General features: G+C 44.4%; 1 protein-coding gene across 13 annotated transcripts in view; it reads right to left on the bottom strand.

Moving 5' to 3' along the window:
- The window catches only part of DOCK7 (dedicator of cytokinesis 7), a 162,661-nt gene that overhangs the window by 15,947 nt on the left and 120,515 nt on the right, over positions 1 to 26,199 (bottom strand). For 8 of the 13 annotated variants that reach the window (XM_066597707.1, XM_066597711.1, XM_066597710.1 and 5 more), the window contains 9 exons: positions 22,614 to 22,710; positions 22,398 to 22,532; positions 21,005 to 21,157; positions 15,519 to 15,677; positions 13,285 to 13,385; positions 10,436 to 10,628; positions 9,717 to 9,860; positions 7,911 to 8,042; positions 6,671 to 6,685 (listed from right to left, as the gene is read on the bottom strand). In XM_066597707.1, the coding sequence (XP_066453804.1) occupies positions 6,671 to 6,685; positions 7,911 to 8,042; positions 9,717 to 9,860; positions 10,436 to 10,628; positions 13,285 to 13,385; positions 15,519 to 15,677; positions 21,005 to 21,157; positions 22,398 to 22,532; positions 22,614 to 22,710 (1,129 nt within the window). The remainder of the gene's footprint in view (positions 1 to 6,670; positions 6,686 to 7,910; positions 8,043 to 9,716; positions 9,861 to 10,435; positions 10,629 to 13,284; positions 13,386 to 15,518; positions 15,678 to 21,004; positions 21,158 to 22,397; positions 22,533 to 22,613; positions 22,711 to 26,199) is intronic. The other 5 variants (XM_066597709.1, XM_066597712.1, XM_066597714.1 and 2 more) reach the window with 1 other exon arrangement.

Below are 26,199 nucleotides of genomic sequence, written 5' to 3'. Positions count from 1 at the left end.
TGGAGACGCATAGCTCTACATAGACGCTATATACATAAAACAGCAGGAGATTCGTTGATTCACTATTTGCAAAATTGCTTCATTTTGGATGAAATAAGACATTAAACTATTAGTTGCAAAAGTCTACACACCCTTTAATGCATATAAATCACTGATCATCCATAATATACCAGCAGGCTGCATAGTTATCAATATGGGCTGAACTAATGACACCAGCACTCATAATACGAAGTCAGGAATTGGAAGTGATCACAGCGGGCTTCGGGGAAAATTCAACACCTCTAACTACAGTGGTTTCCAACCCGCGACTCACCGAATTTTGCAAAAGTACATCACCTAGTATGCTGTCAGGGCATGCTGGGACGTATAGTTTTGCTACAGCTGGAATGCCACAGGTTGGGGACCACCGCTATAGTCTAAACATGGAATTGCTATGGATATTGAGACCAACTAGAGCTTCTCCAGGGTTGCTAAGAAGCAAATCCCTAGCAACCAGTCTGTGTCAGATCTCAGACTCAGCTGGTGCTTAATGAAAGGGCAAAGACACAGTCAGAAGGGCACTGCGACGCTCAAATCTCCCAATGACTGCAACAAGAAGCAGATTTTTGAAAAAAACAAGTTTAGTTGAAGAATCCCTTTAAAGTGACCCTCTGGTTCCAGAAAAGTATTCCGTCCAGTGACCAGAGGGAGGCGTTGTATTACCTGCTGTTGGTCCTCTGCACTGTTCTCCCTCTAATCCATCAGTTACAGGCCCTACATAAAGTCTTCCAAGATGGCCACCGCAATCCTCTAAGTAATTCACTCTGTGCATTAGGAGTGTGTTAGACTACTAAGGCACTACATCTGCTCTCTGATTGGCAAGAGCTGCTCATATGATCAGCGTTGGCCAATCAAAAAGCAGCATGCACACTGTGCATGATTAGGCCAAAGAACGTCATACTGCTTTTTGATGGTAGTTAGGAGATCGCAGCGGCCAACTTGGAAGATCGAAAATAAGACATTGGACTCACCAGATCTGAGGGACAATGGTGCAAAGAATGGACAGCAGATAATACTACCTCCCCTTCTACTGGAACCGGAGGGGCGCTTTAAGCTAGATTTTGGGCTATGCTTTAAAGCGACTAGAAAGAACATGGAAGCAATATTCCGGAAACTGCAATTTTGCCCTTCAGCTGTATCTGGTATTGTGGCTAAGTGGATAGGAATTGGCTGCAATACCAGAGACAGCCCAAAAACAAGAGTGGCACTGTTTCTAGAGAAAAGAAGCCCCATTAAGGGCGTTTGACTCCCGAAAGAATGAAAACCATGAAACAGGCAGCGTGAAGCCCTCTCTGATGTCAGATGTTACTATATAGACATGAGGATGAAGACTATCCGAAGTGTGAGTGTTGTCAATGTGATGAACACACCGGGACCAGGCGGGGCTTTATACTACAGATGGACGCGCACAGCAGCAGAAAGGATTATAGGAGACTAAAGCGCTGATTAACCTATTATTTTCCAGAGGAAAAAAAAATAATAGGGCAGCTCGAGAGAGGAGATTACACCAAAGAGCCATTAACAGAGCTGAGAGATAGCGCACAGCCACCATATTGTTATTTAACGCACGGTAAACCCCTCTCATCGGTGCTGCGGGGGGTGTGTGGAGGGGGATCATTCACATCGTCAGAAAGGGAGATGCTGCGCCAGCCTGGCCATTCCTTGTTACCACCATAGAAAACTGTAAGTGGGAAAAGTTACAGTTCACTAAAATGGAGCAATTTTTTTTTTTTTTTCAAAAAATTTTGGGTCCAAATCGCAAAAAGTTTCCAGTAATCTGGCGCACTAAGGGTCAATCGTTAATTTTTTTTCCTCTTGGCTGAAGTTAAATCATACAATTGTAATATCCACAAAATGGAACTTACCACAACAGACAAGAGTAAAAAGTGGGGAGAAGGGTCAGGAACCGGGGAGACAGTGGGTGCAGGGGGAAAAAACAGAAATTATTTTAATTCGGGATCATCAAAAAAAAAAAGGATAAAAACTAAATATTCAACTGGAAAACGTACAAATGCAATGACAGGGTTGAGGTGCTGGGAGGCAATGCAGAGGCCAGCGGGATTAGTGGATGGGGTGGAAAGTGTTAAGAAAAGGTGACATGCGTGAAAAGCAAGCGGAAGAGAGAGACAATCAGTGGCTGACCAGATGCTGTGGGGCTACAAGTGCCAGGAGGAACTTGCAGTCCACAGCCGCCAAGCAGCTTAGTTTACCTACAGGTTACAGGGAGGATGGATGTTAGCATGCAGACAGCACAGGACGAACTACAAACTGCAGAACATCAATTTCAGGGGTCGATTTAGCTGAACTGAGATCAGGCCAAAGTAATTTGCCATTAAATAGGGATAATCACCAAAAGCTTAGAAATGGTCATAAAATCTTGGTGGAAATTGTCTTGATAAAAGCTGCGCAAATGTACTATAATTCCTTCTCCGATTGCAATTATGTTATACTGATTCAGAATGATATCCTGTATTATACTCCAGAGCTGCACTCACTATTCTGCTGGTGGAGTCACTGTGTACATACATTACTTATCCTGTACTGATCCTGAGTTACATTCTGTATTATACTCCAGAGCTGCACTCACTATTCTGCTGGTGGTGTCACTGTGTACATACATTACTTATCCTGTACTGATCCTGAGTTACATTCTGTATTATACTCCAGAGCTGCACTCACTATTCTGCTGGTGGAGTCACTGTGTACATACATTACTTATCTTGTACTGATCCTCAGTTACATCCTGTATTATACTCCAGAGCTGCACTCACTATTCTGCTGGTGGAGTCACTGTGTACATACATTACTTATCCTGTACTGACCCTCAGTTACATCCTGTATTATACTCCAGAGCTGCACTCACTATTCTGCTGGTGGAGACACTGTGTGCATACATTACTTATCCTGTACTGACCCAGAGTTACATCCTGTATTATACTCCAGAGCTGCACTCACTATTCTGCTGGTGGAGTCACTGTGTACATACATTACTTATCCTGTACTGATTCTGAGTTACATCCTGTATTATACTCCAGAGCTGTACTCGCTATTCTGCTGGTGCAGTCACTGTGTACATACGTTACCTATCCTATACTGATCCTAAGTTACATCCTGTATTATACTCCAGAGCTGCACTCACTATTCCGCTGGTGGAGTCACTGTGTACATACATTACTTATCCTGTACTGACCCTCAGTTACATCCTGTATTATACTCCAGAGCTGCACTCACTATTCTGCTGGTGGAGACACTGTGTGCATACATTACTTATCCTGTACTGATCCTGAGTTACATCCTGTATTATACTCCAGAGCTGCACTCACTATTCCGCTGGTGGAGTCACTGTGTACATACATTACTTATCCTGTACTGATCCTGAGTTACATCCTGTATTATACTCCAGAGCTGCACTCACTATTCCGCTGGTGGAGTCACTGTGTACATACATTACTTATCCTGTACTGATCCTGAGTTACATCCTGTATTATACTCCAGAGCTGCACTCACACTCTGTTGGTGGAGTCACTGTGTACATACATTACTTATCCTGTACTGATCCTTGTCAGACACATCTCTAGCAGGTAAGCTGGGCATCTAGGAGATAACTGGATCACTTATCAGTCTCTCACTAAAATGACCCTGTTCTAAAACTTTTTCTGGTTTAAACATGAAGGACACATGCAGCAGCAAGAGCGCCACCTTCATGCAGAGGAATTGAGAAAAATAAAGAAAATCAGCTTTCCTATACGGCACATTCAATTCCAAACATTCTGATTATTGCAAAACTGTGAAAAAGGGAAAACAAGTCTACAAACTACTTTTATATGAGTATTTATTCTTGCTATTTGTACTTTGACAGAAATCCTAATGGGGACGTAAAGATTGGACGTCCCTGATTTGATTCAGCAGGTCCCGCTGATGGGCCATCCAACTGTTAAAATTAAGAATTTCAAGGAACCCATTGAAATCAATGAGCCATGTAATGCTCAGGGGGCGCATCCTCTATGTTTTTTAATTTTTTTCTTAAAGGGCTTGTCTAGTTGTAAACTACTGATGGTCTGTCAGCAGGATAAGCCATTCCTGATTGATTGGCGGGGGTTTGCCATCTGGGGCAGCCACCAATAAGCTGTTTGCTGAGTCTATGTCTTCATACAATTAGCTGATTTCTGCAGGAAGCAGACAGCTCCGTTCTCACTATAGTGGCGAGTCATGGTATAGCAGGCCAAGCTTGCATTGATGTGAATTGGAACTTGGCCTGCAATACCAAGTTTGGCCACTGCAGCGGGAACAGAGCTGTCCGCTTCCTACAGAAATCAGCTTATTGTATGAACACACTTTTTTTTCGGTTTTACAATGTTGTAAATATGCAGATCCAACGGGGGACAGAAGAGAGAGTCATATGGTAAATATCTAAATGTTAAACACTTTTTTCCCCCCTACTTCAGGCCCTGATGAAGGGGAATAAATCAGACTCCCTCCGTCTCTGATAGTCTGCACTACAACAACATATCCAGAGAGCATCACTTTTTGCCTCAAGCAGCCAATGGGCTAGAAGCCTCTGCCTCTGAATCTCAGCGTATCTGGAACTGTATGTGCCGTTTCCATACCCGAGGAAGCTATTTTCTCTGACCTCCCACTTCCCAAGCAGAAAAGTAGAATACAAAAATCGCTCTCTTCTCATAGAAAGGATCTTGGCTGCAGCTTTCCGATGCCTGAAGCATCATTTTAGCATTTAATTGTCAATAGTTTTGGTTGCATTTGTCTTTTTTTTCCCCAGAAGAGCATTACCCTTGAAAAAGCAGTAATAAAAGCATAAAAGTAAAGGCTACATCCACCTGCTTAAAGACAGTTTATTGCTCCAATGCATCTGAAATGCAAAAAAATGAAAACACTTTGCAAAAACACTACAAATTTCCTATCTTTGTGCGTCAACAGCACCTATGTGGACCTATGTGTCTCCATGGTTACAGACCACAAACAATACTTGTATTGTCTGACCCGCCCTGAATAACACCGCTTTTCGTCTGTTTCCGACTTTTTTTTTTCTTTCTAAATGTAGGTTTGCAGAATGTAGAGAAAGGGGTTTTCCTCACTGTTTTGTGTATACAGCTCCTATGCAGAGCTGTTTCTCATCACGGTTAGAGCTGAAAACGTTATTTCTGCAAGTTAGAGTAAGGTTACATGGTGCAGACTTCCGCCCGGATTTTGGGGCCCATCCAGTGTCGATTTCACCATTTTCATAGAATAGTGCAGATTTTGATGTAGATTTTCCGCTGAGGAAAATCCACACCGTTACCAGGCCTGCTTTATTTGCCACATTTTTGTACTTTTTAACGCAACTCATTACCGATTACAATGATGGGGTGCGTAAAAAAACGCTGCCGAATGAAGTAACCCACGTTTAAAAACAACTGTAAAATCGCTGCAAAACGCTGCGATCAAAGTAATAGCGTTTTGCCGACGCTGTGTGTGAGTGTGGCCTTAGGGTGGCAGATGTAGCAGCAGGGAATTCTTTTTACTAGCGGGGATGAAGGAAACATCTGCCCCCGCGGGGGTTACAGCAGCGGCGGAGAGGTAAGTGTTTTTTGGTTTTTTTAACACTAAAATTTTTGTTTTTCAGGGAAGGGCTTATATGTAAATCCCTTCCCTGAAAAACAATGCAGGGAGCCGTCAGACCATTGTTTTCAATGGAGCCACCGGCAGCAGCTGCGGCTCCATTGAAAACAATGCACGTACCTGCATTCACACATGTTTTTGCACGTACATGGGTGCGCACTTATGTACGCACAAAAACACGCTCGTGTGAAGCCACCCTTATAGTGGAAGTAGAGGTGTTGGAATACTACATGACTGCAGGATCAGACTACACATAGGGTTGGTTTGTAGTCTGTTACCATGGATACACATGGAACAGCATAGAAACTGTACATAGAAAAAGAGGGCATTTTTAATCAAAACCATTTGCAAAGTTGCTACATTTTTCATTTCAGAGGAGCTAGGGCAATAAAAAAAAAATTGGCTGTGAAGGCAGATACAGCGTTTACATTGTTCAACTTTTATTATTCACTTCAACAGCAGTTTTGGAAACAAGGTAAGGCTGTTTCTGTTACACCCAGCGAGGCGATCTGGAAACAGTTTCACGTTTCTCATCTCAGCCATGAAATGCTAACATGGAACAACCCCTTTAATGTCATGGGACAACCGCTTTAACACCAAATAGAATCTGTACAACTGGATAGATAAGGATGACTCAATAAATGCCGATTTCTGATTTATTGAGTCATGCCATGCGAGTGCAACGTGTTTTAACTATTGGAACTACATGCAATTTTATATAAAATGGCTGAATCGACCCCTTGACTTCGGCGGGGGAGGGGGTGAGGGGGTTGACAGAGGTGTTGATGGAGACAGCACTACATCTGGAGGATGATGAGTGTGTGACATAATAACTTTATTAGTGTAACGGTGTGAACGTCATGCACTAGGTCTAGCTGGACTTTACCATGACCAGAGGGTGGTCCCAATGCAATGTGTCAGGTCACAGCACACAGCCCACCGCTAGCACATGTGGGTCAAGCATTGCAGAAGGTCTCAGACTATTAGTGGTCTTTACTGACTGCACATTACCTACCTCCCAGCCAGTACTCTGTGTAACAAGGAGATAAAAAACAGCGTCAGCTGAACAATGCACATTCACAGGTGGAGGCGACAGACAGAACTACAACTCCCAGCATGTCGTGTCTGTGCCTCTGAAGACCAACTCAGCCTCTGTGGTTACTGTGGAAAAACCTAGACACAGACAAGGCATTCTGGGAGTTTCAGTGCTGCGCCACAAACTGATGAGCGTAGGTCGCCTCCTTTTATCCTACGCCATAAATAAGAAATGACATAACAGTTCAGTAGGACAGGTTTGTAGTGCTTATAGCGCCCACTTAGCTTATTACTCTACTTCTAAGCTTAACTTGTTTCTTTCATTGCAGACAATCTGCCCAAAAGGGACTGTGTACGGTGGACGGAGGGAACATGAGAAAAGGGGGGAATAAAGAGAGAGAAAAGGAGGGAGTAAAGAGAGAGAGTCAGAGAGAAAAAGGCAGCGCGAAAGAGTCGGAGAGAAAGAGAGAGGCAGCGCAAAGGAGAGGCAGCGCGAAAGAGGCAGAGAGGGAGAGAGAAGAGAGAAAGAGACAGAGAAGAAAGAAAGGCAGAGCGAGTCAGTGAGAGAGCCAGAGAGAAATATCTTTCTACCTTTTTCCTCCTTGTGGCTGATCTCTAAGTATTCCGGTGTGTCAGACACTAGATCACACTCCGGTGACGTCCTTATTTATACCTCTATTTATAGGGAAGAACATCCGGATTTCTCTTATAATCTCAGAAAATTCATCTAGCACGGTACAGGAGACACAACTTATGTCACAGAGTGGGGGTTTGATGGGTGACCGACTCTGCTGGGTATATTGTGTCTTCCTCTGGAGAAGGTCACCACTACAGGGGGGTAATAACCATCTTCTGATCTGTAGATTTGGGCATTATACTGTAAATGTCAGCACAGATAAGTGAGGCCGCCATCATTTCTGGCAGATGTGTGTACAGTATTTAAAGAAGAAAACATAGTTCTACAAATGTTACTTGTGAGTTTGAAGTGTCTGCGTCATCCATCATAGAGATGCAATAACCACAGTGGCTACCAGAGGGCGCTGAGCTATGTGATAATTCCTGATATTGTCTAGTGCACATACGTAGTCCCTATTATTCTTCACCACAACAGTTGTTGCACTAGTTTTGAAGTCACCTGACTACAGCGTGACAGCTACACCCAGAAGTCCCTGAATTACAGAACCACCACATAGGAGTGTCTAGAGATGCGTTCTTGTTACCTGATGGACGATCTTGCTGAACGCCTCCTGCAGTTTACCGTGAATTGTACACAGCTTCTTGGCATCTCGGTTGGCTTCATGTATGGGAATGAGAACTTTGTAGACATCGTTCACAGCCTCGTACATACCAGCCTGGAAGATAGCAGTCAGCCAGTAAGAATGAGCGATGGGGATTGAATTTCTAATAACACACTTCTATGCATTAATGCGGAGTATGATGCCACAGCTGCACTCTGTACTCCGTGCCAATCATGTTTCCTCATGCTGCTCCTCCCTCCCTCTCACAGCAGGCAATCTCACAAAGAGAAAATGCAGCTGCAAATCCCCCTCATCCCCTCCTTCCACTCTTCCATTTAGGTCAGGCTCACAGGACTGTATCTTACAGCGTGCAGACTGCGAGATATATGTGTGGCACGCAGCCAGTATGCAATGACATTGCATAGTAGCTGTGTGCCGCTCACAGCCATGTACTATCTGGCATGCATAATATGTAACAAGATAGAACATGCTGCGATTTTTCTTGCGTGCGTATTTCATAGAAGCAGTAACATGGCTGCCTATGGGAGATTGGTGTAGCATGTTCTGCGTGCAAAACGTGTGTGGAATACGCTATACTGGCACACTTGTGTGAACCCAACCTTATTGTTTTACACTAGTAACTCTCCACACTGAAGGTGCATTTAGACTCAAAGATGATCGCTCAAAAGGTGGCTTTTGAGCGATCATCTTGCATAATCTACTAATTGGTACTAATGACTGCTAGTACCAATTAGTAGCTGGTGAGCTGCTGGGAGCTGAATATATTCAGAGGACCACCCGCTGCTCTCTGAATAAATTCTCTTTGTTCTGCTGGCAGGGCTGACAGCTGAGACAATGCAATCAGCTGTTATCAGCTCTAGAATTGTGACTGCTAGAATTTCAGTTTTTTTCCGTTACCCTGGCTCCCAGGACAATTTTAATAAAAAGGGTTAAAAAAGAGTTTTTTGTCCTGCCAAAAAACAAGACCAATCGACAAAAAATAAAGAAAGTTTTAAGGTCTCAGAATATGGCAACAGAATGCAATTTTTGTTTAGGAAAAAAAGGTCCTTCAGTTTTTAATAGCAGTAAGACAAACGATACACTTAGCACTTTCCCGAGAAGAAATGGCATGATTGGTTTTTTTTTTCCATTTCATCTAACTTAAATTTTGTATTTTTTCAGTAAATTATATTGTACATCACATGGTGCTTTGGCAAAAAAAATAACTCCTCCCACAACAAAAAACAAAACAAAACAAGAACACATCAAACTATATCAACTGAAGAAAAGTTACGGCCCTTTGGACCACGGAGACAAAAATAATTTAGGGAAAAAAAAAAAAAGTCAAAAAACCTCTAACCTCGAAAGGATTAAAAAAAAAAAATCTCTAAAAACGATATGAAAACAGCCCATTGTGCCACGCTGAAAAAAATGGAAAAAAAATTATTTTTGTAGCCAACACTGAACAACATCACTAATAAAAGTGACTGGTCAGGACTGAGCTGCTGTGGTCACTGAGGGGTTAAAAAGAACGTGTATAATATAATAAGTTGGGTGATCTCTGAGAACGTCACTTCCTTCCGTGCCGTAAGACTGGAGCTATTTTCCATATTTAGTGTGGATTAACATTAACACTAGACGAGAAGCTTGGGGCAGAGGAGAGATATTAGCTTCCATATAAGATGCAGGGCTTGTATCGTGAAAGGGTTACTTGTGCTGTGGAAGCTGCGTGAAAAACTACAGAGATCGTTGTACATAATTAACGGACAGAGTATTAGACTTTGTTACCATGGAGAATGACGCTGCCGCCTGTTCTAGGAGTCCGACCAGTCCAGCCTCTGTGAAGTATTTCCCTGAGCAGATTCCTTCTTCATCCGGCGACACCACATCGTCCGACACCGCAGACTCTTCCAAAACGTTGGAGGAAATATTCTGCGGAGAAAGTTCCATCTCCGTGACTCACGTGGTCATAATGCAGATAAGACTGGGGTTGTTCTGATTAATCAGCGTATAATGAACCGTTCTGCAGCTTTCTAAACATACTTTGTGTATAAATTCTTCACCATTTCCAATATCTCTGCTTGCTGTCAGTAAACATACACATGTTTATATACAGGAGGACTAAAACCTATCTTGATCTAAGTCTTCTCACAGCTGAGATTTTGCTACAATTGTATCCAGTGTAGACCATGTTCACTGAGCGAAACACATCAGCAGCACAAATCCATATCCTATCTGGTTTGTTACAATGCATCAGGCAAGGATTTGGTGCCCTCATAAATGACCGCCTAGACTTTTCTGACAACTGCAGCAAACCCTCAGCTGTCAGAAAAGCATTAGATATGCACAGGTTTTCAGCCTTAAACAAGATTGTTTTCATTCGCTGACAGGAAGCAGGGAACTTGAAACCGGTGAGAAATTGAAACACAAAAGTAGATTAGAAAGTTGCTGAACTTTTCATTGCACGGGGATTGATTAAGCCTAATTTCCCCAATGTTGGTACTCACCTGGAATGTGACGCAGCCAACAGGCAGATACTTGCGGTCTTCTAGCATGCTGAGATATTCAGCCACCAGCGCAGCGGAGTGCACCAGGCACTGTGCTGATTCGGCATGGTTGCTCCTTTCAGAGTGTTTCCCCGCCATGTTTTGCAGCCATGTTAACCGCAGATCCGGGGAGGTCTGGTAACCTTTGGCAATTCTAAAACAAGACGACAAAAAAATAAAACGAAACATCAAGGCACTGAAAACCAATCCATGTATAGAACTGTGTATAAATGATACATTAAGCACTAACGAAAGTCCAGCAGGAATTAGAGGGGTTGTGCCATGATTGAAGGCTATCCTCTATCCACAGGGTAGGGGATATGTGTCTGATCAGTGGGAATCCAACTGCTGCGACCCCCACAGCAATCCCAAGAAAGAGGTTCTAGTGCATCCTAAAGTGGGGGCAGTGGCGATCCGATCGTACATGCAAACAGCAATTCCATTAATTTTGATAAGACCAGTGGAGAAAGCAAAGTTCAAGTACTCTGCTGGTATGAATGGAGCTCTGGTGCAAACATCACTCCCTCCACTTTAGGACACACTGCTACTGTCGTCAGTTTAGACGATTTCTGCAAAACTGATAAGGCAGAGGCAGGAAAGAGGAGGCTATACGTACCTTTGGACAGGATTTTACATCAGTCAGCTACACCGAGAAAAAGAAGTTTTAATCCCCCGAGTGCGCCATGGGCCCTCTCTCTAAAGTGCTCTAACCACTGAGCTGCCCCACAGTGCTGACTGCCACACTGCGATATCACTGCGGTTTTTTAACGCGGTTGTCAATAGGACTTTCTAATGTTAAAAACGCGTTACACAAAAATTGCAAAGCACAAACTTGCAATGTGTTTTTAACATTAGAAAGTCCCATCGACAATCACGTGAAAAAAACACGAAAGAAAAACGGAAGTGGGTGTTCACCCTTATTCTGAAACACTGCAGTGTTTCAGAATTAACATACTATGAAGTTTGATTTCAAGTGGCGCTCGGAGTCATGTAGGCGGCACTGCGCCACCCTCTTCCCCCCTGTATCATCTAGATCAGGGGTCTCCAACCACCGGGCCGTTAGGTGGTTAGCGCCGGTCCGCGGCACCACCGGAACTTGTCTTCTAAACACAAGGCCCGCGGGCCAAATCCGGCCCGCTGCCTTATGTTATGTGGCCTGCGGCCGACGCCGCTCACCACTGAAGCCATTACCAGCGGGGGCGCCGCAGCACCCCGCTGGTAATCGCGCTCATTCCGGCGCACACTGACATCAGTGTGCAGCCAGGATTCTCCTCCCCGAATGCTATGTGGAGTGAAAAAAAAAGCACAATTCCGCCATCTTTGTGTGAGTCTTGTTTCTATGGAGTACACACTGCAGCAAAATGACACAATAAATTTATTTCATGGGTCAGCACGATTACGGTACCAAATTTATATATATATTTTTTTGCTGCATTACTTTGAAAAAAAAAAAAAAAGACTTTAGTACCTTAATTTGATAGATCGGACTTTTACGGACGCAGCAACACTAAATAGGTTTTTGTTCTTCTAGTTTTATTTTATTATAAATATGGGAACGGGGTGGGGGGGAAACATTTAAATTTCGCAGCGGGATTTTCCGCAGTTTTTTCGCCCATGCCCGCTTGCATAGGATTGCATTAGATAATGCAATCCTATGCACACAGCTGAGATTTGTCCGTGTGAAAACACGTGCGGGAAAACAAATCGCAGCATGTTCTGTTTCTGTGTGGGTCTCGCAGAGGCCTGCACAGAAATGTCACTGGTGACGGACCGGCTCCGCCCTGCAAGCTTGCTGGCTGGGCGGCAGCCGTCACATCACAGAGCAGAGGAGACGCCGGGGGCAGCTGAGCTGCAGGGCTGTGCAGGGGCACGGGTCCGCATCCCGCTGCGAGAATTGTCGCAGCGGGATCTGACCCGGCCGTCTGCAGGCGATCTTATTCTTTTTTAAAAATTGTATTTTTTTAACTAATGTTTAAAATTTTATTAAGTCCCCATAGGGGATTTGAACTTCTGACTGCTTGATTGCTCCTGAAACATAATCTAATTCCATAGTATACCATACCATATTACATTATATCGCAATCTGACAAGCAGTCTATCAAGCAACACCATAGTCATGGCTTCATAGGCAATCTGTCATGGCAGCCCTGGAAGCCTTCAGAAGGACCCGTTCTGCAATGGCAACCAAATAGCACCCAACAATCTCATCGTGGAAAGGGGGGGGGGGGGGAGGCATTCAGGACCCTCAAACTCAAATTTAGGGCATTTAAATGCTGCTGTCATAATTGATGATAGCATTTAAAGGGTTTACAACCACGATCAGTGTGAGCGCTGATCGCACCTGTTGGGCAAGTCCGCTGTCGAAGACAGCCGACACCAGCATTGTATGGAGCAGCATCGCCCCTCCGATCCCACTCCATACAAATCCCGAACCTCCATAACATAACTCTACATCATGGAGCGTTAAGAGGTTTAAAATCTCAATAGAGTTTTCTATATATAGTTTTAAAAAGTCTGTAGTCTGATCCTGCAGTCATGTGTTACTCTTCTACATGTCTCCTTTTCTTCTGTGTTTAGATAGCACAAGTAGGTGACAGAAGGGCAGAGTGACACGACTGTAAGATCAGACTGCACAGAGTTTGCTTGTAGTCTGTAACCACAGCCTACAGGAGCGCAACAGCTGGAGACATAAAACAGGAGGTTTTGAATTGGCAAAGTTACATAATTCTTTTTATTTTATATGCACCGAAGCACTAAAAATAGTTGCAAAAGTGCACATAAACTTTCTGTGGTGGTAAAACCTCCCCCACCTGTACATGAGGTCAATCAGCATCTCGGGGTCTTCCTGGTGTTCCTTCATCTTCACCGTGTCTGAAAGTATCATATGGAGGTTAAATACAAGATCCTGAACCTGAAATACAAAATGGACTTTACATTAATTCCAAAATGTTCCAATTTGAGCAGTAGACCCCAGCTAATTAACTTATGATGACCTTCCTGAGGTTAGGTCACCAATAGTAAAAGTCCCAGAAAACCCCTTTAATAAATCTAAACAGAACCAAGCATTGTACGATCATAACACATCTTTATAGGGGTCAGAGCAATGTTTTCACATTGCAAAAACTCCAAATCCAATGCTTCCTTTCACTCAGCCATAGACTAAAATCACCAATAGGGGGTGCTCACCATAGATGTATGTAGCTCCCATTAAAGGACATCTGTCAGCATCCCTGTAGCTATTAAACCAATAACACTGCAGGGATGCCGACATGTTGGACAGGCTATACAAACCTGCCCGGCCACTCAGCCAGCCTCAGGAGCTTCAAATCAGCTTCCAAAACTGCCCCGTATCATACGCAAATAACATAAGAGTGGTCCGATGGAAGCTCCTTCGCTGCATAGTGGTCCCAGGCTTTTTTGAGTAATGGTTCAAGTATGATGCTAGCAGCTTGTCAAGTGCGAGAGGGGAGGGTGGACTATCCCTTACTGCAGAAAGTCAAGCACTATTATCGGCAGTGAACCGCACACTGGACCACTAACGCACACAGAGGTTTCGGAAGTGGATTTTGGGACTCCTGTAGCAAGCTGAGCAGGAGGGAGGTATGTATAGCCGATCCCCAATGTTTGTGCCACCACTGTGCTACTTATTTAGTAGCTGCAGAAATGCTGACAGATGTCCTTTAAGGCTGGGTTCACACGGGGCGGATTCCCGACGGAAAACCTGCGGTTTAGCCGCAGCGAAAAACCGCGAGATTTCCGCCGGGAGAACCGCTACTTCAAAACCCACGGCGGTTTTGAATCGGCCCGGCCGCTCGCTCTTCCTCTGCGTCCGGCGCTCCCATAGAGGAGAGCGCGGCCGCAGCGGGGGAAAAAAATGAACACACTGCGGTCGGCAAATCAGCGCCGCAGCGGTGGCTTCTGCCGGCTTAGCCGCAGCGGATTTGCCGTCCCGTGTGGACGAGATTTCTGAGAAATCTCGTCCACATGGCTGGCTAATCCCGGGATTAGCGGCCGCATGCATATTTGCCGCGGCGAAATTCCGCGCCAAATTTCCGCTGCAAATCTGCCCCGTGTGAACCCAGCCTAAACATGAGGAAAGTATGCTCATACATAGCGCATTTTGGTGCAGCTTTACACTATAATTCGCACCATTTGATGCGGATTTTGAGGCGTTTTTTGATGCAGATCCACAGCAGATTTCACCCTTTCAATTGAAGGTATGAAGTCTGCTGTGAATCCGCATTAAAATCTGCACCAATGGTGCATTTTTTGACCCAGATTTTCATGCAGATTTTGATGCCGATTTTCCGCTGTGGAAAAACCCACATCAATTGCGCTACAAGAAAAAGTACGCTAAACCTGCCTACATGATACTGCCCCTGGTGGTAGCTACAGGCATTGTTATAATCTATCTCTGTAGCTGTAATAAAGAAGGCTCTGTAACGAGGGAGATCTCAGAATTTCCTGCCTTTGATTTGAGGAAGATATATTATTCAACTGCTATTAAACAAAAAAGTAAATAGCTACAATTTAAATATTGCATAATAATCAGCAACCGACACCTTCAGGCTGGGGTCACACCGGTCATATTCTCGGCGGAAATATTGCGGTTTAGCCACTGCAAAAAACCCTGAGATTTCCACCGTGGAAGCGCAGCTTTAAAACCCACGGCACTCAGCCGCGGGTTTTGGAGGGGCTTCACTGCATGCTTTTCTGTTGCGGCCAGCACTCCCCATAGAGGAGAGCGCGGCCACAGCAGAAAAATAAAAAGAATGGACATGCTGCGTTCCAGGAATCCACGCCGAAGCCAGCTTTGCAGTCCTGTGTAGACGACATTTTTGACAAATCTCGTCCACATGGCTGGCTAATCCCGGGCGCAAAATTCCGCGGCAAATCCACCCTGTGTGAACCCAGGCTCAGGATTGTGGGAAATTGAAAAGCTGCAGAAATAGCCCTACACATTAACCATCTGATGATTGAGGCCATTTGTTGTGGATCACGGGGATGAAAAATTACGCTCCTGCACTGGACACCACATGCTCACCTGATCAGGGAAGGTCGTCTCACGAAGCTCCAGATCTTCCTCTGCATAGGTCAATATGGTCTTCAAGGAGCGCCTTAAAAACTCCTCATTGAAATTCTGAGACGTTCCGACCAGGGAGGACAAGGACATGGTCACCTGCATCTTCACCCGAGCAAAATTCTGCAACGAGGCACAAACTCTGTCAGAACAGCTTGTAGAAAACTAGAACACAATATAGTAATTTCTGGACAAGTTAAAGGCATTGACCGCTCTTATAAGATCTATGCCTTTCTCATGTACGTTTCATTCACGCACCCCTTTCAAGACCTCAGCTTGCTGTGAGTGAATACAAACTTGCTTACATTTGAGACTGAAAGGCCATGCTATCACGGTGTCACTCAACTGAGCAGTTTGTTACAATGTATCAGTCTGGGCAATCAAAACACAGCAACTAGGCTCCAGTTTTAGCTACACTGATACAGCTGTAGTTTGTTACAGTGTATGAGCAGGACTAGATCAAGGTGGGGTTTCAGCCACTTAAAGGGGTTGTCCCGCGCCGAAACGGGTTTTTGTTTTTTTTTAACACCCCCCCCCCCCCCCCCCGTTCGGCGCGAGACAACCCCGATGCAGGGGTTAAGAAAACAACCCGCACAGCGCTTACCTGAATCCCGGCGGTCCGGCGTCTTCATACTCACCTGCTGAAGATGGCCGCCGGGATCCTCTGTCTCCGTGGACCGCAGGGCTTCTGTGCGGTCCATTGCCGATTCCAGCCTCCTGATTGGCTGAAATCGGCACGTGACGGGGCGGAGCTACACTGAGCTACACGGAGCCCCATTGAGAAGATAAGAAGACCCGGACTGCGCAAGCGCGGCTAATTTGGCCATCGGAGGGCGAAAATTAGTCGGCTCCATGGGAACGAGGACGCCAGCAACGGAGCAGGTAAGTATAAAACTTTTTATAACTTCTGTATGGCTCATAATTAATGCACAATGTACATTACAAAGTGCATTATTATGGCCATACAGAAGTGTATAGACCCACTTGCTGCCGCGGGACAACCCCTTTAACATAAACAACAGATCTTGAAAAAGGCGACGAAGTGTGGCTAAAATAATATGTAAAATGTACCAGATTTATAAGATGTGTGTTACATTTGGAACAATTGTTGGTGCACTTGAACGTCAGTCATTATGTTGTAAAGGAATGTGTCTAAGATGCTTAACTTGCAGCACTACGGCCCGTGGCTATAAAAACCATCACTCTCTGGAGGATCCAGCATATCCGGACATTTTATATGTACAGCCCATTGATTTCAGATGGAAATGTGTAATGCCTCATTTACCCTGTAGGGGCACCGCAGGAGAATTTTACACTTGCTGATGGAATTTCCCACAGTTTACAGTTGATTAATTAGAAGACTGTAATAAACTCCTCACACGATGTCCTATCATAAAGAGATAGTTCAAAGTAAACAATTGTTTTTTAAAGAAACTCTCCGCAATTGGTCAGGTGCCAAAGCAAAAATGAAGGTTCACTCCCAATATGCTGACCGATACAAAAAAAAGACTTGAGCATAGACAACTTAAGAGCTAAAGTTGCCCAGTGTAAATCCATAACCCAGAAGAACAGGCACAAAGGTGTCTGTTTAGAAGGAGCAAGGGCCTTCTGCTGGCCGATGCCAATGTTTTCCTTATGAGGGAGCAGGAGCTGACCGTAGTAGAGATGAACCAGTCCTGTCATCTAAAAGGGCAAGATAACAAGCCAACAAACAAGGGTTAAACTAAAGAACTGATGATAAGAGATGACCGCTGTGCAATGTTGCAGCGTTTCAAAGAGAAAAAGCAACTGAGAAAACTAAAGGAGAAAAAGCCAGTAAAGGGGTCTCTAAGGCCTCATGTCCACTCAAAAAATACAATCCGCGCAGAATCCGCGGCGGATTCCACGCGAATTTGCTTTAAATGGCATTTTTATTTGCATGCAGATATCCGCACACATCAATGTGATAGCAATGTTGCTGATCCGCGTGGATTCCGCGGCAAATGGAGCATGCCGCGTTTTTTCTCCCGTGCATGACAAAACGCAATTCTTTTAAAATGCCATCCGCGGGTGCAAAAATCAATTTAATGGACCCGCGGATGGCAAGGATTCCCTATGGGCAAAATCCGCTGCGCAGTCCGCAATTCCATTTACCCAGTGTACATGGGGCCTAAATGTGGAGTCTACAAGCCTAAAACGTCATTTCATCCCATCTTCCCAACTGCTGCAAAACTGACACAAAAGGGCCCTGCACCCACTGTAACAAGAGTTACTAGGTCTACAGCAAAAATGGAGCCTGCTGCTAACAAGACCCGGACTCAAGCAATTCCATGAAATGTGTGAAGTAACAAAGCCCCTGGTGATTGTGAAGTTGCGAAAGGCCGTGGACAGACCGTAGCTATAAAAAAGAAAGATAGCACAAAATGTTTAAAGTTTGGCAGCAGAGGGGCATTTCAAAAGTCCAACATCTTATACACCCAGAAACTCCTAGATATATGAGCTTCAAGGAATTGGGTGAAAAATATAACCTACCTACAACCCATTTTCTTCCATATGCACAAATGAAAAACTTCCTACGGAATAGGCTAACTGACATTTCAAAAGAGGCAATGCTCAACTCTATAGATATCCTAATCCAAAACTGTACCTATAAACAATCAATTTCAGTATTCTATACTAAGTTCAGGGAAGCATGGGTGAAAGAGAATGGCTCGAACTTTTTTAAAAGATGGATAAGTGACCTACAGGATCCAGAAATATCTGAGGGCATAATCAAGAGCTGGAACTCTGTGAGAAGGGCGGTATCAAACGAAAGATGGCGGGAAACATATAAGATAATCCACAGAGCGATTTATGGGTTCAACATACCTCAGAACCCAAATGGTCCAGCAAGACTACAAGCATGCCCAAAATGTGCATTACCCAACACTGCCCTAAAATCAAATCATTTTGGTGGGGACTCAAAAAATAATACAAGACATTGGAGGCCAATTCCTACAGCTATCACCACAGACATTCGTACTCCACCAACTGCCAGAACAGGCTAGAAAAACCACAATGACCCATACCATACTTCTAATTAGTAAAAGGTGCCTTCTAAATAACTGGCTACAAGCCAAACCCCCAGGGATAGAAGAGGTGATACACCAGCTAAAACATCTCTTAAAAATGAAAAAAAGTGAGATAGAACGAAGATTGGAATCCCAAACCTCACAATTCTTCAGAAAATGGAGGGAATTTATAGAAAAATTTCTTAACTCCAGCGAAATCAAAGAATGCATGACGCAATTAGCTAACACAACATGGTACTACAGTCAAAAGGATTTGAACAGTCTGGGATCACTGAAAATATCGTGACTGATCTGAAAGGAACATACTCGCCGGGGTTTAGTCCGCGGATTAGATAGTTGATGGTTAATATTAGCATTGAATTTCAATGTGTGTTTCAATCTGCTAATAACTGTTACCATATTTGGGGGAGAGAGTTTTACCGAAATAAGAACGGATCATACATGGGTTGGAGGCAAAATAATTGGGAAGATTACAGAGAGAAATACGCATATGACAGTACCTAAACAATGTAATATCACTGTAAAAGAAATGTATATCATGCAAAACTCTGTATAGATTTTCTTAAAACATCTGCCATGTATGTACCCAGTGAAAATGCTAACAAAAATAAGTTTATAAAAAAAAAAAAAAGAAAAATAGCAAAGTTTTTGCTAATCCATCTCCGAGAACAACCAGATCAGCCGCACAAGCCATGTCCAAACTCACAAGGGATGTTAGAGCACCAGTGAAAAATACTGCAGCTATCAAACGGCAAAGGAGAACTGTAACGGAGTACGGTCCAGAGATGGGAGTTGGGGTAAAGCATTCGGCTATGAGGGTCAAGCCTGGTGCGACACTAGCAGATTTAAAGGGGTTGTCCCGCGAAAGCAAGTGGGTCTATACACTTCTGTATGGCCATATTAATGCACTTTGTAATGTACATCGTGCATTAATTATGAGCCATACAGAAGTTATCAGAAGTTATTCACTTACCTGCTCCGTTGCTGGCGTCCTCGTCTCCATGGAGCCGTCTAATTTTCAGCGTCTAATCGCCAAATTAGACGCGCTTGCGCAGTCCGGGTCTTCTTCTTTTCTCAATGGGGCTCCATGTAGCTCTGCCCCGTCATGTGCCGATTCCAGCCAATCAGGAGGCTGGAATCGGCAATGGACCGCACAGAAGCCCTGCGGTCCACCGAGGGAGAAGATCCCGGCGGCCATCTTCAGCAGGTAAGTAAGAAGTCACCGGAGCGCCGGGATTCAGGTAAGCGCTGTGCGGTGTTCTTTTTTAACCCCTGCATCGGGGTTGTCTCGACGGGGGGGGGGGGGGGGGGGGTTGAGGAAAAAAAAAGCCCGTTTCGGCGCGGGACAACCCCTTTAATAACATTTTCACCAATGGAGAATTACTACATGTAACCGTGGTTTTTGTATTTTTGTCTTTCTGTATCCCCGTGTTTTTGTAAGCGCGGCGGAATATGTTGGCGCTATACACATGAAGATTATTATTATTATGAGCTCTCTAAAAGCATTAAGGGTATGTTCACATGGGAAGCTACAGCTCCATTGGACCATGCTAACATTTAGGGCATGTTCAAAATGACTGATTCTGCCGTGGGATCCACCTGTCAAGCCAAGGCAGAAATCCATGGCTATTCAGCTGTGTTTTCTGCCAGAGATCCATATGTAGCTAAAGCCTTGTCAATGGGCAAAATCATCGTCTGGCATTACGGACACCTCTCCGTACGGATCTGGGCGAAAAAGCAACATAGAAACCAGCTAGAAAATCTGCATGCAGATTTTGACCAGTGAAAGGGCTGAATACGTGTGCGGATCCGTGGCAGAATAGCCGGTTTTACAGCTGGATTCTGTGTGGAATATTCTGCGGCATGATCCGCCATGTGAACGAGCCCTTAAAGGGGATGTCCCGCGAAACAAAGTTGGGGTATACACTTCTGTATGGCCATATTAATGCAATTTGTAATGTACATTGTGCATTAATTATGAGCCATACAGAAGTTATTCACTTACCTGTTCCGTTGCTAGCGTCCTTGTCGCCATGGTGCCGTCTAATTTTCAGCGTCTAATCGCCCGATTAGACGCGCTTGCGCAGTCCGGTCTTCTCCGTGTTGAATGGGGCTGCTCGTGCTGGAGAGCTGGTCCTCGTAGCTCCGCCCCGTCACGTGTGCCGATTCCAGCCAATCAGGAGGCTGGAATCGGCAATGGACCGCACAGAAGACCTGCGGTCCACCGAGGGTGAAGATCCCGGCGGCCATCTTCGCAAGGTAAGTAAGAAGTCACCGGAGCGCGGGGATTCGAGTAAGTACTATCGGTTTTTTTTTTTCAACACATGCATCGGGTTTGTCTCGTGCCGAACGGGGGGGCTATTGAAAAAAAAAAAAACAGGACTAGATGGAAGAACTTACATTGCCAATTTCAAAGTTCTGCCTCATGAGAAGGTAAAGCGAGGCGCTGGCGTGTGACCGGATGGTACTGATGCTGCTGCTGCAATGTCTGAGCAGCCTGAGGCACAGGTCAGCACACTGCTCCGTCTCCTCTTCAAAGAGCAGCTCCGGGAACTGGAAGAGAAAGGGCAAAAAAGCAGAAATAAGAGAGAATTAGAATGAGAATTCTAAAAACAGTCACTATATAAAGTAGAGCCTCGCCTTACGAGATCAGTATTTGGTTGTAGCTCGAAGGATGACGAGGTCTGTCTGCTGCATGCAAAGCCGGTCACAAATGTAAATTTTTTTTTTTTTTAATATGAATTTAAAACATTTTTACCACTGCAAAAAAATATACATTTTCTCCTATTGAATCAGTCTAGATGAGATTTAGTGAAACATGGCTAATATAGACTACAAATTCTATGGAGCAGATTTACTAACACTGTCTTATACTGCAGTTAGCGTAAACTTAAACGGATCCTGCCATGTGCTTCATGCTGCCCTCGCTAAGGGTAGCATAACGTAGGGACAGATACGGACGTCAGCGCTCTGTGACTTATAGAGTAATATGCAGGGGGTTTAAGAACTTATAGCATGGCTCCTTATGTTTGAGCAGCAACCAGCAAGAGAGGAGTCCAGTTTATTCATGAGGACCTAGTAGCCGGGCCCAGACTCCGTGATTGGCAGTCTTATAGCTATTACAATGCATACTACCTATTCGGGTGGATGGCGGGGCTACTAGGCCCTCGGAAACTAATCTGGAATTCTTTCTTTCTGGGAGCAGAAGAAAGATACAGAAAAAAACAGTAAATTCTTAAAAACCCACTGCAAATTACCCTATAAATGACAGACCGCTGAAATCAGCATGTTTGTCACTAACTTATAGGTCAGCATAAAGGACCATCTAGTAGTTGTTAGTTTCTGCCACATTTAGGCTATGCCCCTTTCCCTAAAGTCAAGCCCCTTTTTTGAACTTGTCAAAAAAGTGTCTAAAACACATTATAAATGTAAATTATAAAAGACGATTTTCTTGTGTAGTGTGAACTAGAAAACTGGTGGATTTTCAATATCAATTCTGGTCCTTTGTTTTCTAAGCAGGGAAGTCCACTTTGACCAGTAATCGAAGTGGGGGGGGGGGGGGGGGGGTGGAAGCGCTGCGGAAACACAGAGAATCCCGCTAACTATACAGATCCCAACTAGAGCTTTGCCATTCATTTGGCAACTATAACGTCTGCCTACTCATTCCACCCCTCGTCCTGTTACTGCTTGGGTCTTATTTATTGCATACTGAACTATATAGGTGTTATCTGCATATACAGCATGCAGGTGGAATGCAGACATCATGAGGGCTATACTATAATTTACACCATACCTTAGAAACCAATGCCCTTTGTGTTGCAAAGCAGTGCTGCAGGTAGAGGGCGCTCTGGTTGCAGGCCATGCTATGTAGGAGGGTCTTCAATACCCCACCCAGGATACTCTCTTTGGACTCTGTTAAAGAAACAGTCTGGAGGAGAAAAACAACAACACATAAGCATTTCCTATATCCAAAACATATGTAAACCGCCCTAAAAACAGGTCATCCCACCTGGACTACAATCTCCAAAGTGTCCAGTATGATCAGATTGGCCTCGGTGGCCAGGTTGCCATCTATGAGGGCTTCATGCTCCAGTTCTGCCCTGGACCTGTTGTGGGAGAGAAGAAATATTCATACAAGCTAAAGACAAAGTAAGAACCCCTGATAACATAAAGCACAAGAGACCGGCAGGACATAGTCATCGGCTCCGTATAGCACGTGTTACGTTGCGCTCTTCAGAGACCCTACAATGTTACCAACACAACATAAAAAGAAGCTACGCATAACATTCACAGACTGACGGGACTATTGGTGGGACACCATGAGATGCTTCTCACAGACTGACGGGACTATTGGTGGGACACCATGAGATGCTTCTCACAGACTGACGGGACTATTGGTGGGACACCATGAGATGCTTCTCACAGACTGACGGGACTATTGGTGGGACACCATGAGATGCTTCTCACAGACTCTAGATTTAATACATACGATGCCTGTAGAAAGCTCAGCCATCATAGACTAAAGTTACATTCCTAGATGAGATCTAATCTATTTTGGTCTATTTTCTAATTCAGTTCTGTATATTCACAACACTTATAGACACACTGATGTGCCAAAAGTCGTGGGATAGCGGTATGTAAGTTGATGATGAAGTGGAGTTACCTTAGTTGACGGCTTGTGTAAAGTTCAATGTCCGCGGGTGGATCGGATTTCGCATGTTGGAGCCTGCAGCAGAATCTGACCATGTCCGGTCCGGGTCTTCTATTTTCTTCACTACATATGTGTAGTGCCGCTGCACATGTGCAGTGGAGGTTTTTTTTAAAAAATAACTGCTTTCCCGCGGGATCCAGCTAGCACTGCTGACAGGCCGCGGATTGGACAGCTTCCACTGACTTCAATGGAAGCCGTCCGTGTGGGTACTGCACTAAATGGAGCATGCTGCGATTTGTTTTCTGGACCAAAAGGTTTGCAAAGCAAATCCACATGCTTTAATTCCAGTGCGGACGCCCATGCTTCCCTATGGGCGGCTTGCATTGTGGATCTTCCGCGTGAGTGCCCCGTGTGGATTCTGCAATTTGCACTCATGGCAAGGCGATGTGAATTATCGAGTTGGAAAGAGGAGTGATAGTGGGTGCCAGACAGATGGGACACTATTTCCGAAGTTGTGTGGGCATTTCAAGGGCCTTTCAGAGGGAACGATTGTCAGGTGCTAAAGTGCCTAACGGTCGTCTCAGGGATGATCACTCCTGTGCTTTCAGACAGGAGCGGTGATTGCTCAGTAAAAGGAGACGGAGAGAGGGGCGGCGACGGCTTCTGGCTTCCATTCATAGTAAATAGTCGTTTGATTTTTATGCCTGCTGAAACTGAACGATGAACGGTAAGCGAACGAATTATCATTCATCTTTCGGTCACTGGCAGCAGATCAATTATAATTCAGATTCCCGCGATCCAACGGGAAGCGAAACAATAATTCTTCCACACATAAGCGCTCTAACCCTCCCTGATCCACAGTGTCATAGAAGGCATCACCGCCCGCAGTGGCCGCACACGTGCTTAATGATCATCACTAGAACTGTTCATGTATGTAAAGAAACAACTTCAACAGAAACTACACCCACATGCGATGCAGGAGACCCCACACGTGTATCCAGGAGGTCAGAGCAGCGCTCTTTAGCTTCCATGAGAGCAAAAGACACCAAAGTGCCTCTGTTAGCCCTTCATGGACTTCATGTATCTCCATACTGATGGGATACTCCAGCAGGATTATAGTGCCATCGGTCCAAGTTGTCCAGAATTGGCCTGAGAAGCATTCTGGAGAGTTCCTATGAATATTCTGGCCTGCACATTTCCCCAATATGAGTCCAGTTTAGCATTTATGAGATGTGAAGAAGAGATCCTGTACCTACAATTACCACGGAGCTGTGGGGGGCTATCCAGACATCTCAACATCCCTGCAGATGTCTTCTGTGGAATCAATGCCACATTGAGTTGCTCCACTTCGCTGAGCTAGAGGGGTCGTCGTACATGATATTAGTTCCTGTCCCATGACTTTTGGCATGTCAGTATATTAAGGAATTGCCTAAAATTGCAATTCCCCAATAGAGTCGATAGTGACAAAAAGGAGAGATCAGATAAGTGACAGTAGGGAAAATGCTTTGTATCCTGATTTTAGGTTTACTACTCCTTGATTGAATCCCACTGTAAATAGTTTATGTAAAACAAGACAAACAACAAGAAGCAAACAGGAAATGTTGTGCTCCATGTAACATCCGGCATGCAAAAGCAGTTAGTATGACAGTCACCGCACATCCGATGCCCAAATGATTCATAATTAAAAAACTAACGCTAAGGACAATGTGAGATTTACAATTACGTTGGTCATAGAGGCAAGAATTGCTACATGGACATTCCCCCAATACACAGTGACTCCACCAGCAGAATAGTGAGTGCAGCTCTGGAGTATAATACAGCATGTAACTCAGGATCAGTAGAGGATAAGTAATGTATGTACACAGTGACTCCACCAGCAGAATAGTGAGTGCAGCTCTGGAGTATAATACAGGATGTAACTCAGGATCAGTACAGGATAAGTAATGTATGTACACAGTGACTCCACCAGCAGAATAGTGAGTGCAGCTCTGGAGTATAATACAGCATGTAACTCAGGATCAGTACAGGATAAGTAATGGATGTACACAGTGACTCCACCAGCAGAATAGTGAGTGCAGCTCTGGGAGTATAATACAGGATGTAACTCAGGATCAGTACAGGATAAGTAATGGATGTACACAGTGACTCCACCAGCAGAATAGTGAGTGCAGCTCTGGAGTATAATACAAGATGTAACTCAGGATCAGTACAGGATAAGTAATGTATGTACACAGTGACTCCACCAGCAGAATAGTGAGTGCAGCTCTGGAGTATAATACAGGATGTAACTCAGGATCAGTACAGGATAAGTAATGTATGTACACAGTGACTCCACCAGCAGAATAGTGAGTGCAGCTCTGGAGTATAATACAAGATGTAACTCAGGATCAGTACAGGATAAGTAATGTATGTACACAGTGACTCCACCAGCAGAATAGTGAGTGCAGCGCTGGAGTATAATACAGGTTTTAACTCAGGAACAGTACAGTATAGGTAATGTATGTACACAGTGATCCCACCAGCAGAATAGTGAGTGCAGCTCTGAAGGATAATACAGGATGTAACTCAGGATCAGTAGAGGATAAGTAATGTATGTATACAGTGACTCCACCAGCGGAATAGTGAGTGCAGCTCTGGAGTATAATATATAATGTAACTCAGGATCAGTACAGGATAAGTAATGTATGTATACAGTGACTCCACCAGCGGAATAGTGAGTGCAGTTCTGCAGTATAATACAGGATGTAACTAAGGAGCAGTAATGTATGTACATAAGTAATGTATGTACACAGTGAATCCATTATTTATGCACTGTAGATCTATACAGAAACTGTAAAAATGTGCTCATCTATAACTAACACGCATTACGGGGAACCTGGAGTTTTATCCATAAAAGACAGACAACATAATTCATCATCATATAGAAAATACAGATCACACATTA

This window comes from Eleutherodactylus coqui, chromosome 3, assembly GCF_035609145.1.
Source record: "Eleutherodactylus coqui strain aEleCoq1 chromosome 3, aEleCoq1.hap1, whole genome shotgun sequence".
Classification (NCBI taxonomy): Eukaryota; Metazoa; Chordata; class Amphibia; order Anura; family Eleutherodactylidae; genus Eleutherodactylus; species Eleutherodactylus coqui.
This window is presented reverse-complemented; position numbering and strand designations above follow the sequence as displayed.